The sequence below is a fragment of the Aulonocara sp. 'chitande type north' Nkhata Bay genome, linkage group LG12, assembly GCF_057382095.1.
Source record: "Aulonocara sp. 'chitande type north' Nkhata Bay isolate Kocher_YH1m ecotype deep benthic linkage group LG12, A_spYH_male_GT1.1, whole genome shotgun sequence".
In the NCBI taxonomy this organism is placed as follows: domain Eukaryota; kingdom Metazoa; phylum Chordata; class Actinopteri; order Cichliformes; family Cichlidae; genus Aulonocara; species Aulonocara sp. 'chitande type north' Nkhata Bay.
In genome coordinates, this window is record NC_141355.1 from 30,031,248 (window position 1) to 30,046,564 (window position 15,317).

At 38.7% G+C, this 15,317-nt stretch overlaps 2 protein-coding genes across 7 annotated transcripts in view; one reads left to right on the top strand and one right to left on the bottom strand.

The window, feature by feature from the left end:
• Positions 1 to 11,934, bottom strand: part of LOC147317724 (ADP-ribosylation factor-like protein 15) — a 113,170-nt gene extending 101,236 nt beyond the window's left edge. For 2 of the 5 annotated variants that reach the window (XM_086315006.1, XM_086315004.1), the window contains exon 1: positions 5,556 to 5,639. In XM_086315006.1, the coding sequence (XP_086171132.1) occupies positions 5,556 to 5,639 (84 nt within the window). Of the gene's footprint in view, positions 1 to 1,638; positions 2,035 to 5,555; positions 5,640 to 11,517 lie in introns of those variants that run through there. The other 3 variants (XM_086315005.1, XM_086315009.1, XM_086315007.1) reach the window with 3 other exon arrangements.
• The window catches only part of snx18a (sorting nexin 18a), a 28,511-nt gene continuing 15,302 nt past the window's right edge, over positions 2,109 to 15,317 (top strand). For both annotated transcript variants that reach the window (XR_015131874.1, XM_086315003.1), the window contains exons 1-2: positions 2,109 to 2,262; positions 9,141 to 9,191. The gene's annotated coding sequence lies outside the window, so the exon portion shown is untranslated. The remainder of the gene's footprint in view (positions 2,263 to 9,140; positions 9,192 to 15,317) is intronic.

Genomic DNA, 15,317 nt, shown 5'->3' on the forward strand with positions numbered 1-15,317 from the left:
TTTTCTGACCTGAAAGCTACGTCTGTTGAATTCTGGCTTTGGAGCTGCTATGCTCAGTTCTCCAGAGCAGAACAAGGACTGAAGCATGGTGGCTGTGGGGGTCGTGTGCAGGGTGGTTCATGATCTTGGTTAGATCCAAGAAATCTTTTCTTGTCACACTACAATACCTGTATTTATTTTCCTAGTGGTTCATTCATCCACCCATCCAGATAGTCTTTTATTTATTAAGAACTTTATTCAACTAATTTACACTATTTCAGAATTTTTGTTTTTTTATGTAACTCCTCTTTGTTATTGGCCATTTTTTTTAACCTAACTGAGCGATTTCTTCATTTCATATTGCATCATTTTTACTGAGCTACTATATTTAGGCTATTTTGTTATGGGTTATATTTAATGTTTTGATTGCTGCGACCCAGTAAATGCTCAAATTTTGAGATAAGTACAGCTTATCTAACAATCAGCTGCAAAGTGATTTGTGACGAGATAAACGCTTTATATGAGAACAGCTTTACTGAGGAGGCAGCTGATTACATTCCTCCAATTACTTCGCAAATAAAATATATTGCAAGTGGCATTATTTATTGAAATATTTAATTTACATGTAGCTGAATCTGTGTGGGAAAAAAACAAAACAAAACAGCAGTTTACTTCATTTTGCTACAGATTTCCCTTTGTTAGTCCCAACCCACTCAGTCAATAATATAATAAAAACTTTTCATAATCTGTGTTACAGGAATAACTAAGAGTACAACGGACAATTTGCACCACTTAATATAACTAGAGATCTAAGAGCCCAGCAGCATTGTTATTGTTGTTTGGATGTTGATGGTGCCTCAAGAATTAAGCAAACTGACAGAAGAAAACATTAAAAGCCAGTCAAACAGCAATAAAAAAGTATTATCAGCAACAGTTGCTACATTTTAATTTACAAGGTCTATTAATTTAATTCCAATACACCTAATACCCATCTACTTATTCCCACTCATTTGATTCAAGAATGGCTGAAACGATGAGTCAACAATGAGGCACGACGTTTTAATCAAACAAACGCTTACTGTTAAACACTTATTTCAGAATCAGCCTTTCTGTTTATGTTCATTGAAAAGGCTTTACCAGCTGGTGAGAGAGTAACAGAGGAGCAGACAAAATGCAATGTGAGTCATCAGCTGCTGTTAAAATACAACTATTTCAAAACATGTACCAAATACTGCAGTGCTTCTAAAAATACGTCTATTTGTCTATTTATGTTAACCAATATCTCTCTTACAAGTCACATGGCAGTAGAAACTCAAAAACAAATTTGACAGTTATCACTATTTGAATAATATGGATGGATTCGTTTAAAACTATGATGCACTTAAGACTGCCTGAAGCCAGTTGCTAGGAGCTCAGGTAGAAAAAGAGACAATAATCTGTCTTTTTGCTTGTATCCACCTTTTCCAGCTTAATATTATGCCAACATACACATTAGAGCGCACTCTATATTCAGTGATCAACCAACTGTAAAGCACTGCAAGGAAAGATTAAAAGCATACTAAAACTAGTAGTAGTATGTTCAATCTAACACATAAACACACAGACCGCATCCCTCCTGTTCTCCAGCAAACAAATACCAGCATGTTTGCATCTTCTTACCGTGTAAAGCCCAATCCTGCACAAGGCAAGGGACAGCTGCATGTGCTCCGACATTGCGTTCAACAACAAGTGTAACCCGCGGCAACAAACAACCCAAGCCTCTGGAGTAAGTGAATGGGTGGAGGAGGATCAGGGATAGCTGAGCGGTGCCAGGTCAACACCATGAGTCCCGTTCTTCACCGTGTCACGTTCAGCAGCCCAAAGCCACAGTTCAATTCTTTTTTTTAACACTTGAGATTGAGTTTTGAAAGACTGCAGATGAGCAAGACTGACGGTTGTCCAGTGTTTACTCCCTACATTCATTCATAGAAAGAAAAGAAAAAAAACTATTACCACAAGGATCAGCAGACTGACACAAGCTTAAGATTAGTTTGTGAGGATCTCTCTCTCCACAGAGATTAAGGACTCTCTGACAACTAGGGATCCAGAATAAGACTGCAAATTGGATTAGTCACCATTACACACCCACACACTATGGCCATACTGTACGCACAGCTTTACGGAGAAGAGAATATATTGCTTTCCATGCATGGAGGAGGATAAAAGGATCGACCACTTGAGTCTGCAGCGGTCGTGGGGATTTCAATCATTGTTGAGGAACGTTTTGTTGGAAGTCTGTTAACTGTGAGTCATCTTCAAATTGCTTGCTTTGGTCAGCTCGGCAGTCTAGTTCTAGCTGCTGCCACTATCAACTGACACAAATTTGTAGTTAAAATATAAAATGCTCAATATTAATTCAATACGCTACATGATGAATAATTTCACCAGGAGGAGGCAGGAACACTTATTGAATTGAGTGAAAGTATCTGATATAGGAGTGAAGAAAAGTCATGTCTGGGGAACTTATTGCAAAGTATAAAATTGCAAGTGTTACACTTAAAAGTGACAATCAAAACTGTAATTCCAATTATTCCATATAATGTTTTTTCTGCAGTTATGAATAGAAATTTTTGCCATGCTCTTTAGTGCGTCTTGGGCACAAACACTGATTTATATAATCTGAGAATTTCTGGGTCATTCCATTTAAAGTCAACAAAATCTGAAAACTGTTTCCACCTGACCTTCTCAAAAATCATCTGATTCTTAGCACAATCATTTTAGCATACCTATCAAATCATGCAAAGTTCATATTGTGAAACAGCAGAGTGAGCAACAGTGTGTTTTTCACCATTTCACAACGATAAACTGGTGCAGTTTTTCAAGAAAAACGATGATATATCCTTTCATTTTGACGTGTAAAAGGGATTATAGATAAATAATTCTGCTGAGGAAAAGATTCTGGCATTAGACTGTGGTATTTGGAGTAAAACTGCTTAGATTGGATTTCTTTCAAAAGAAAGAAATGTTTTTCAGCCCTGAAAATGTAACACCGCTACGAGGTTAGGAGGGTTCACAAATTCTGGAAAAAATAAAAGATGCTGTCAAATTTAAGAATGACCCACATCTGTACTTCAAGGTCCTGCCATTCAAACAAACTAAAAAAAATATCTTACTTTCAAGGCAAAATTTTGCATGGCTTCATAACATGAAGTTATTGTACAAAAATAATCAATTTTAGAGGGTCAAGTAGTGGCTGGCTGATTTTGTCATGGAATTTTTTTTAAGCCTACAAACAATCCCAAAGTCAACAAAACAACTTTTCATCTAGTTGTTCTCAAATTACAATGTCCTTTTTCTTCATCAATTTAAAAACCAAAGCAACGGTGCAACTTTAGATCAGAAATCAGATTTTTTGTAAAGTGTTTCAAAAAGTGCTAAATAAATAAATCAAAATCCTATTGAATACAGTATATTCAAATCATATTCATGTCACAATTTTTATAGCAGACACCACCTTCTGTATTGGGATTAGTTATATGACAGTCTATGATGGCCCATTGTAAAGCACTTTATCCAATGATTGTAGGTCAGTAAGATGAACTGTACAATCGAAATCTTGGTAATAAAGCTGTATTTAATGGTTTGATAGACCAAGCCATTTTTTTATTTTTCAAGTAAAATGAGTATAAATCAAACAACAAACTCATTTGCATTTCCTTAATCCAGGAGCGTATTTTCCCCAGTAAAGAAATGTTTCGTCGTACCCAACACTATGATATCATTTATGGACTGAGACAGAGTAAAGGAAGTGGAACTCAAGACAACATATCAGTGGAAGTCAAGATAAAAAAGGAAGTCAAAGTGCCAGTATTGGATTATGATCCATTATCTTAACAGCAACACTGATCTTGATCCATTCCAAGATACTGATCAGTGGTCCTCTCCATAACACAATGAGCTAAACAGCAGATGGGAAGGACAAAAAACATGCAGGTTTACAATCAGTGAACACCGTAATCAAACTTAAACCCTCCAAGTGAAACCTGACTCAAACTTGTTGGCTCAAGTAAATGATTAGCCTAATATCGACCAAACAATAAAAGAAGCATATACCCTACTGAAACATTTTGAGTTTTCTTATCTGGATACAATAGGTCATTTTTTGTTTGCCTCTGGAGAAGAAAAGAAAAAAACTTGGCACAGATCTTTGCCAGCGCCAGTGAGGTGTGTAACACGGTCAGACAGGGGACAAAACATCAGCCTTGTGTCCCATATGCCAACAAGATATATTCATTCTGCCAACAACTTCCCATCAGCTCTCTTTCCTCTGTGCTTCTGCTGTGAGATGTCAATCTGCCAGCACCTGCTGTGTGCCCTTGGAAAGGAGCTCTTCTGAGCCAAAACACATGCAAGCTTCAATATATTTTCATAAAGGTGTGATCCTAATGCTGACTGCGTCAACAAAAGCATGGCTATTTTAAATGTTTTATTCAAAAATGTTGCCTGTTGTACCCTGGTGAAATCTCCAAAACACCCAAGGCATCATTTGAGCTTTTAATTCCTGTAAGCTAGTGGGATCATGTACCAAAATGCTTTCAGTGTAACGATAGCAATCATCAGAAGACATCTCATGTGATCCATGGTATCACAATACAATGAACAGGAAGTATAGCTTTCCCTTAAGCCTGCATTTGTGAGTTTCGTGTTCTTCACTGCAGGTTAGTTAACCTCAGTGACTTGGAGGAGTCATTATAACTCTGGAAAAGTTTACAAAAACATCTAAATGGGCTGATACTTATACAGCACTTTATATAACATGCCTCATTCACACCCATTCATACAAGCACTTTTTCTCTGGAGAAGTGCTTTCTATCTAACATTTAAACACATTTATATACCAACTGATGCATTGGAAAGCAACTTAGGGTTGGTATCTTGGCCTGAACTGAAGCAGCCAGGGATCAAACCACCAACCTTCCAATTAACAGATGACCTGCTCTCCCTTCTACCTACCCAACATGTGACAGGAAATATATATATCGTATCGATATTTTATTCCAGACCAAAAATTAACATATTATACATTAACTTTCCTAAAAGTAATGCAGCATTTTACTTCATTACTCCCCAGAGAAAGTAATCAGTTACACAGTTAAACATTACTGTCTTGTTTATGACCATCTCAGAATATAAACCTTATGCTTCAGTCAGACACACCGACAGAAGTCCCTATCCTTTGAAGGACGTACAATCGATTTTTATTTTAGCGTTTGTTTGAAAAGCCAACGACACAAAGCAAAACTGACACACACAGTTAGAAACGGAGGCTACAATGCTACAAGCCTGTGGAAGTTTAGATTCTGACTGCTAGGCTAGGGATGGCATCCACTCAGTTATCATTACTCGCGTTCTTCACTAGCTTTGCGTTAGCATGCTGTTTGTGCACATGCTTGCAAAGAGCCAGTTGTGTTAGCAGTATAATGTGGTTGTTTCTGTCATATCCATTACTCCCTAGACCTTTAATACAAGAAAAATAAAAGTTAATGTCCATGTCACATGCACACACACACCATTTCCCTACTGACTGGCTCACTCACCAGGTTGCAGTTGTGGCTATGCATGTCAAATAGTAACTTGTCAGGGAAAGATAATGGCAGTGGGTCGGACTGCGAACAAAACATGGATACAGGTGTTTAGTCCTTCAGTAAATCCTTTAGTGTATTAACAGTAAAATGCAAACGTTTGCTCAAAATTTCTAAGCATAAGATGAAGTGATCTCCAAAAGGTAAAAAGCAAGAAGAAAAAAATTCTCACAGAATTTTTGAATGAAAAATGAATGGAAAAAGTACCCTGTGGGTAACTCTTAATAAACTGTGAGACATTAAGAAATGAATTTACACAAGGAAAGGCAAATGCATGAACATTTCAAAGCTTTATAAATACAATATTATACATGACTTTATATTATATATAATGTCGTGTATACCCATTAAGTAGAAGGCATCTCACTGCAAAATTAAACATTAAAGGGTGGAAATTAACATTTACACAAGACTGATGCATACAGGAAGTAATTCCTGTGCACTGATGAAATTAAAACAGAATTTAGTGGCTGAAATAAGAACACTTCTTCAACTTTTAAGAGTGAGCTTACAATCGATTATAGTTTAAGCTTGTGTTGCAGCTAGTAGTACAGACAATGTTTTACTGGTAGTTGGAAGAATGTATTCGGTTAAATACCAGCTAACTATGGAAGCAAACATCACAACAGTATGTTTTATAAAGCGGGATAATGATCTTAAACGCATCACAAGTGGCTTAAAGTTTTGTCATGGCCCCCACAGTCCCCTGACCTAAATATTATCAGAAGTATATAGACAGGCCTCTAAAGAGGAGTGCATCTAAGATAGCGGGAAGGTTTCACATAACTTGAAGTCTTTTCCATGAAGATTGTTTTTAATGGATTTTTGCCCAAACAGAGAGCTTCTTAGCTGATTTACAAAAACTCTTTTCAAGCTGTATGACACTTGCCAGTTCAAGTGTAGGGCGACCAAACCTTAACATTTTTTATTTTGAGATCGTAAAAGACAAAGGTTATTCCATGAAGTCATCTTTTATAGGTTATGTATTCATAGAAACTTTCCCATGCCACTGTGCCCATCTCACAAGTAGTTTAGTTTTACAAACTGCAAATACTACTACTAAGGCCTTAAGTTTTACTTTGTGTTACCATCTAATTATGGTAAGAACCAAATACAGTCCCGATCAAAAGTGTAAGACCACTTGGGAAAAAAAGAAAAGAAAAAAAAGAAACAAACAAACAAACAAATTTTAAAACAAGGTTCCAAGTAGAGCTTCAACATGCAACAAGAAGAAACAGGAGTGAGACAAAACATTTTTTGAGCATGTGGTTTATTGAAAACAACGCTTAAACTGAAACAGGCTGTTTTACAGCCGATCAAAAGTTTAAGACCACACCTCCAAAAAACCCGTAAACCCCCCCAAAACAGAAATCGAAGTTCCAAACATGAACTCAGTAATGAGTAGCTCCACTGTTATTGTTGATCACTTCAAAAATTTGTTGCGGCATGCTTGATGCAAACATTTCCATGAGGTGAGTGGAAACATTTCTCCATGTGGTGAAAACTGCCGCACAAAAGGCATCTACTGTCTGGAACTGTTGTCCATTTTTGTAAACTTCCCTTCCCTCCCAAAGGTTCTCAATTGGATTTAGATTAGGGGAATATGCAGGATGGTCCTAAAGAGTGATGTTATTCTCCTGGAAGAAGTCCCTTGTCCTGTGGGCATTATGTACTGTAGCCTTGTCCTGGTGAAAGACTCAGTCGTTACCACACAGACGAGGGCCCTCAGTCATTAGGGATGCTCTCTGCAATATCTGGACATAGCCAGCAGCCGTTCGGTTTGATGTCCCTGCACCTCCTGAAGCTCCATTGTTTCACTGAAGGAAAAAGCACCCCACCGTTATGGCGCCTCTTCCAATGTGGCGCGTAGAAAACATCTCAGGTGGGATCTGCTTGTCGTGCATTGGAAACCATCAGGACCATCAAGATAAAAATGTTTTCATCAGAGAATAAAACTTTCTTCCACCTTTCAATGTCGCATGTTTGGTGCTCTCTTGTAAAGGCCAAACGGTCAGTTCTGTGGTGTTCGAGGAGACGAGGCCTTTGAAGACGTTTTTGTTTTTGAAGCCCTTCAGTCTCAGATGCCGTCTGATGGTTATGGGGCTGCAATTGGCACCAGTACCGGCCTTAATTTGGGTCGAGGAACGTCCAATGTCTTGACGGATAGCCAATTGCATCCTCTGGCTCTGTGCTGGTAAAATTTTTTGGGTGTCTTCCACTTGACTTTTTTTTGTTCCATAACCTTCAGGATCATTTTTTTAAAAAAATAAAAATTAAAAAATTAAAAAATTAAAATTAAAAATGACTGTCTTACTGCATCCCACCTCAGCAGCGACGGCGCACAGGCGCTTATGCAGTTTAATAGCCCAACTATGTTCAAAAAGGGAACTTTCTTTGCCTTTGCCATCAGAAAGTCATGACAGTGTGACTACCTGACAGAAAATGACAATGAATCCACATTTTTGCACAAATTTGGCCTTTTAAAGGCATGTGGTCTTAAACGTTTGAAGGCTATAAAACAGCCTGTTTCGGTTCAAGCATTGCTTTCGATAAACTGCATGCTTAAAAAAATATATATATATTTTTCTCACTCCCATTTCTTCTTGTTTCACATTGAAGCTCTACTTGGCACGTTGTTACTTTGGATCAGGACTGTATGACTCAAGCATCAAGGCTTTCCATTTGATAAGGATGGTAAGCAACAACTGTTTAACGACAACCATCACAATTAATTTACAGATTTTTTTTTTTTTTTTTTAAATCCAATTGTGTCAAAATCATATCAGCTCAACAACATAACATTAACAACATTACATATATGAAAGGATAAAATATTGGATGAATGTCTGGCAGTCACTGTCACAGAGTCTTTGCATAACTTAAATTTTTTTTTTTAAGTGCTGGTTGTTTGACATTAAACAACATCGATATTTATTACAACATTACAGATCTGTCTTTGTAAAGTACACAGCAAGGTTTTCACCAGAAGGTCAGTCCATGAGGGTTTATTCATTCGTGTACAGGAAGTAAATACGTCATCACAAAAGGCAAATATTGTGTAAGACTGAGGGAAAATGTGTAAGCTGTAAATCTCACCACACCCATAAATGAGACGAATGAGCACTCAGACCGCTGTCACAAGGACAAAAACAGAAAAATAATTCTTACCTCACACCACATATTTTGATTTTTCTCCATTATTCCCTAGTTCGTTATATTAAGAGTTTTCTTCATTAAACCCTTTTTTGAGCTACTTTGCCTTATTATACATTTAATTTTTTTGAGCCAATATACTTTATTTGAGCTTTGTTGTTAAAAGTTGTATTTAATGTGCTGGCTGATGTAACACAACAATTTCCCAACTTTTGGGATAAAATATTTCTTATATGAATAATACATAAAGCCTTACAGTCTAATAAGCAAATTTCTATTTAAAAAGGTCATGTCTGCTAGAATACCATTATAAATAACCCTATATGTTCTTGTGTGAGCTATAGAAATGAACCAACTAACAGTACTGCCATGTTTGTGTTTTCACAGACAGCTGTGGTCAAAACTTTCCACACACTCATCGTGGGAATGAATGTCACGGTAATGTTAGGATTTTTATTATGCACTTTAATTTTTTTTTATTTTTTTTTTTTTGGGGGGGGGGGGGGGGGGGGGGGGGGGGGTCCTAGATTTAAATGAACTCTATCGAATGTGCCAAGAAAAGTGATTAAATATACATCTAGAATTATGCCACAAGCTTGTTAATGGCTCCAAAAGCCTCTGGTTAAGGTACAACTTGCTAAGGGACATTTAACCAAATATTAGTGGGGATACGTATTTATTTGAGAGTGCATGTTTACTTTTTAAACATGTGTGGATTAGAGAAAATCCAAAATAAACTCCAACTTGTCCATGAAATTCTCAATTTTAAAGTAATTAAAGACATATGCTGTACAATCAAACCAAAGACATTGCCAAACACTACAAATGTACCATGGTAAGACTGCGTCATGGCAACAACTAGCACCAAATTCCTACATGGATGCAGCAGGTCAGTATGGCCTTTTTTTAAAAACACAATGCTGACCTCGCAGAAGTACAGCCTCTTCAACATGCTCCAGCTCCCAACTGAATACACCACATCTCAACTACTGTCAAAGCTCAAACCACAGTTATTTCCCAGCAATGTGCAGTAACTGTCAGCTTCCATTCCTATTTGTGCTACCGCTCTGCACGAAACCTGATGCAAAACCTTACCAAAAAGCCTGAACAGGAAGCAAGACTAGAATAACTTATTAAAAGTTTAGCAACACATTCAAATTAATATAGGAAAGCGAAAGAGACGCAGTTCTGGCCTAGGCTTGAGCCAGGTTTCCAGTGTTGCACAGCAGGAAAGGAGGCCCTGCGCCTATTGAGTGCCTGACCTCAGAGGACAGCCAAGCACTCAGCTCCAACAGCCCACAGTTACAGCTGTGCTTTCTGCACAAAACTATTTGTCACACCAAATCTTAAATCCTTCAAGCACGTAAGCTGGAAAGTGTTTACATTCCTGTCAATATGTACATAGGGGTAATTTTACTTTGTGCTTTATGATGAGGAGAATATATGGCAGCCTGTTTTTTGTGCAGTTGTTACAAAATGATTTGAAATCGTTGTAAATGCTGTCATGTCTGTGAAGCACCTGCTGGGTTTTTGTTGGCTCAAAATGGTCATTTTGAGGGGATTACTACACATACAAGGATGACTGGTCCTCATATAGCTGAGGCAAGGAGTCTGTGTTACCTGACTTCAGAGGAGTCTGCACATTTGATTTAAAAAAAAAAAGTGTATTTTAAGCTTTAGTACATTAAACAGCACTTAAAAATGCTTATTTGCAGAAAAAACCTTACATCAGAAAAACAAAGGAGGCTAAGGAAAGTCAGATTACATTAATTTCATGACACACAGTTGCTATTTTTGACAACTGTACCTTCACCCTTTGATACCAAGAACTTTCCATTACCATCTAACAGAGTTTACAGTATAACCCAAGTAAACTAAAAGTGTGTCACAGAAGCCACAAGCAAGGTAGACATTAACAGTACAGCTGTTGTGGTGGCAGCTGCTGGATAAGACTGTCATCTTTGCTCAAGAAATGTCCCAGCGAAGCCAAAGTTCGAAGTTCCTCTTCGGTCACATCTTGGGAGGCCCACTATAAACAAGCTGATAACACTGGGTGGGCAAGTTCCTTTGCATTTCACACTGTCATGTCCCCCATGTGAGATGACAGCACATTGTTTGTGTACACTTTTTCCTCCGGCTTCATAAATTCCCAGGGAAAGCCTTCAGTTACAGCTTCCTCTCCATTGTTGCACTGTTTCACCAGCACCCATCCCATTCCTACAATGTGGGCAAAGACCCAAAAAACATAATCTCACGGTTTAAAGCTGGTGCACTAGTCCGGATTGAAATAAATCTCTTCTTTTTGTTTTTAATCACAGATATTAAAAGTATGCAGGGGAACTAATTTCTCAACCCAGTGACAAACTGTCACTTCGAGTGACAGTTTGACTCCAAATCCAACATAGTGCAGCTTTATCCCCAGCAGCAGCGAGTTGTGTGAAGCATGGCAGCTTCGTGGCACATTAGAAACACCTGAAGAGTGTACCTAGATGCCTAGACTTGTGTCGAACAGCTAGAAACAGCTACCAGGCAAAACCTAGAGGCTACAACAGAAACCTGACATTAGCATAAAACAACACATGTCACCACGCCTATAGTTAAACACAAAATTAGTTAATAGTAACAAACACCTGGCTGTTAAAAGGTCACACACCTGCGTGACACCAACAGCTTCACTGGGAGCCCAACTGCCAGGAAAACAAACGTTCAAAGCGGTCTCTTATTGGCACAAGGAACCCCACGGCATTTCATTTCACGTACTTACCAGATAATCCATGTACTATCGCTGACCAGTCACAGCAGCACGAACTGGCTCTGTAGCAATTCCGTTTTTTGTTTTCTGTTTTCTTCAGTGAGTCGAAAATGTTACGGATTTTCACCGTACGTCGCTTCGTATCCCCCGCCTTTCGACAGTCAAAGCAAAATAAAAACCAGCCCTTTTCGGAGGGTTTACAGGCAGAATGTAGCCGCCTTCTTCGCCACTGAACCAACTTTCAGTGCAGCAGAGTCTCCGGTTGTTTCAGAAGACGAGGGTCGCCGGGTTGGTGAGTGTATTTCTCAACAAACAGCTCCTTCTTCCACCAGCAGACTTCCAGTTTTTATCACACAATATCAGTTGAGTGTTTGGTTGAGGAAACTGTTACGAAGCCTTCCACGCTACGTCACGCACGTCGTTTTGCGCACGCATCGCGGTCACATGACCAAACACATGGGTTGTCTATTTTCACTGTGAGGCTGAATGTCGCTAAATTTGCCTTTTTGTTTCTTTATTATTATTTACTTTTAAGTAGATTTCAGAGATGATTTCTGTTTATGTTTTCACTCCGAATCATATGATTTAATAGTAAATACTCCCCTGACACTGAAGATGAATAGATTTTCTCACATAATCTGCGTTACAGCCACACGCCAAAGTAAGGATTACGGAATATACAGAGAGATATAGATTATTAAATCATTATGTAACATTAAACATTTGGCTCACATGTCCTTTTCAAAGGAAGCGGACAGTTCTGGCAGCATCGAGCATGGAATATTAATGTCATGTCAACTGAAAAAAAAAACATCCTGTACTTATTTACATTCCACCAGATTACTGGTGTTCACGCAGATCTAACACATCTTTCAGCTTCAGCTGCAGTTTTCTACAATGTTATCGAGCTTTCGAGCAGACTAAAACAAACTCTGGCATAATATAGCACACTATGCATAATGAACGAGAAGAGATCACATGATAAGCATACATGAGAGTGAAAGACTGGTTCCTAAACGTGGCTATTAATCCGAAGAAGAACAAGAAAGAATGCATATGCAGGTGCATAACAGCTTTCACGCAAAGGGTGACAAAAAAAAAAAACTTTGATCAAGAAGCCTCAGAGTATTGCTAGCTACTACTATGGCACCCTATGCAAATATGGTTTCATCTCATCACCTTCCCCAAAAAGACTGCAAAGAAAACTATCCGTGGGCAAAACTTCAAATTAGCGGGATAAAAGTAGTAAGAACTATCTAGACTCTAGATAGTTCTTACTACTTTTATCCCGCTAATTTGAAGCTCTCATGAAGCTCTAATCGTGTTTTGCTCTAGATTAGAGCAAAGCACGATTAGAGCTCACGCAATGCAGTTATGTTATATCAATGTAAAAAGTCTGCTTATGTGATGGAAGCTGAATACTGAAGTTATTTATATCTCTGGAGACCACATCCTTCTTCAATATTTAATGTGATGTGCTATTAAGGAAACCTCCCTGAAGTCAGTAAAGTAAGGTGAAATGGATGTCCCGTGGACAAGTCTGTAAATTGTGGAAAAGTGGTAAGAAGAGTCCAAAGGATAACATTGCTTTTGAACTCATCTACAGAGAATTTCAAACGTGTAAACGTATAGGCTACGTGTCTAGTAATGTTCTTTTTTTCTGGAATTTGGCTCACTCAAATGTCAGTGGAGAGACCCCTGGTGGCCTGTAGGTATATAGTGGTTGAGATAACACAGCACCAGAAGTAAAGCCCATCAGGACTTTCAAGGACACCTATCCATATCCACATCCAGGAGAGAAACCCAGAATCACAAACAGACTTACTCTACTACCTGAGCTCAGAGTGATCAAAAATCTAAATGTGGAACAAGCACTGCTTGTGAAAGACAATATGGGACAAGTCCGAGTTTTGAATTCTCATTTTAAAATAAAAAGACAACAAACTTTGCAGGTTATCAGATTTTCATACCTTTTGTGAGGCTTATGTGTCAATATTAGGGATATTTAGCCACTTATGACCAGTGTTGGGACTAACGCGTTATTAAATAACGCGTTACAGTAACTACGTTATTATTGTGGTAACGAGCACGGTAACTAGTTATTATGCCAAAATCAGGAACGCGTTAGTCGTTACTGGGATTTAGATAGGGTCGTTACTTCGTGTGGTGGCTGTCGCAGAGCTTCCACAGATTCAGTAACATTAGCAAGTGGTGGAGGGCAGCAGGTGGATGAAGGAAAGGGGATGCAGAAGGAAAAGAGACCCGAGGCGGCCGCCGGTCCAAGTGTGAACTGAACTTCAGGTAAGAAGTTATGACCTGCAGTCTCTCTGGGTCAGATATGAACCAAGTTTAGTTTATTTTCGTTATTCTGACTTTTTCCGTACTGCGTGCTAGCTAGCATGACGGAGTTTCTATACAGCTGGGTGGTGCTATGAAGTTAATGATGTTTAACTTTATTTTGTTCATAAGTTATTAGAGTTGCCAACCGTCCCGTCTGGTATTCAGAGAAAATATTACGCGTTTCTTATTGGGGTGAAAAGGAACAGTTTGTCCCGTAATTCAGCTACAATGAAAAAGGCACAAAGCTGGAGTTATTCTGTGTTTACGCTGCACAGCTGCCTCTTCTTCTCTCATTCTCTCCCCCTCCTTCTCCCGTTTTTACTTCAATCATGAAAACTGATCAATGATCAGCTGATCGGCTCTCTTGTTTATTTATCGCTCACTTTGCGCAGAAAGAGGAAACCAGCGGATGTCGCGCTAAACAACAGCAGCACGTTTAAGCTTGATCAGCTGTTGTTAGAATTTATTTAATATTAATTTCTAGTATCAGCTGATGTTTGCTGGAGCCACAGCTGTAAAGCTGCTGGTCATGATATGGTTTGGTTATCTGGTGAGAGGGAAACATGAAGATGAAACCAGGAGATGTCTTTACTGAATCATCAGAGCTGAACAGGTGATGGAGAAACAGGTTTACCCTTTAGGTGACATGGATGAGTTGAAGTTATGAACTGTTTCTGAGAGACAAATAACACCAGGATCCTTTTCTAAGTAGCTGACAGCTGGTAACTGTGCAGGGGCGGGTCTAGCAAAGTGTGGCCAGGGGGGCATGTAGGGCACTAACAGGGAAAGGGGGGCACAAAGAAATACTTTTCTTTCTTATTCTCATTTAAAATGTCTCGCTTTTAAAAAATAATTATCTGAATCTTACAACAAACGATTGATAGATTGATACATATATACCATCAAAACAGTGAACATCACTGTCACAGCAGTGTTTGTTTTCATTCAAAGGCTTTATGATTTTTGCTATAATGGCGGCCGGTCTCTAGTCAAAATGCCCGGGACGATTTTTTTGTCCCAGTCCAGCTCTGTAAGCAGCTCATCTGCAGTCTGGTGTTACCTACATCTTCCTGTTCAGAAGGCAGAATTTCCGAGTTCTGAGTACAATCAAAAGCATCACGACTGCAGTTTTTGTGTTGGATGTAAAAGGCGCACATGACGCTGTGACGTAGGCTAGAATCATGGCGGCGGTCAACGGTCCAGGCGTGGGATTTCTCTCGTGGAAATATGCACATTATCTTTTCCTTTCTATTGGTAGGTGGCACAGTGCACTTGTGGCAAGTGAGCAAGCTAGAAGACTGGCAAAGTTATGGAAGAAACACATTAACAAGAGAATTCTGAGTAAAACCAAAGTTACTTTCCCTAGTAACTAGTTACTTTGAAAGTAACGAGTAACTTGAAGTAACTGAGTTACTTTTGAGAGAAGTAACTAGTAATGTAACTAAGTTACTATTTTAAAGTAACTTACCCAA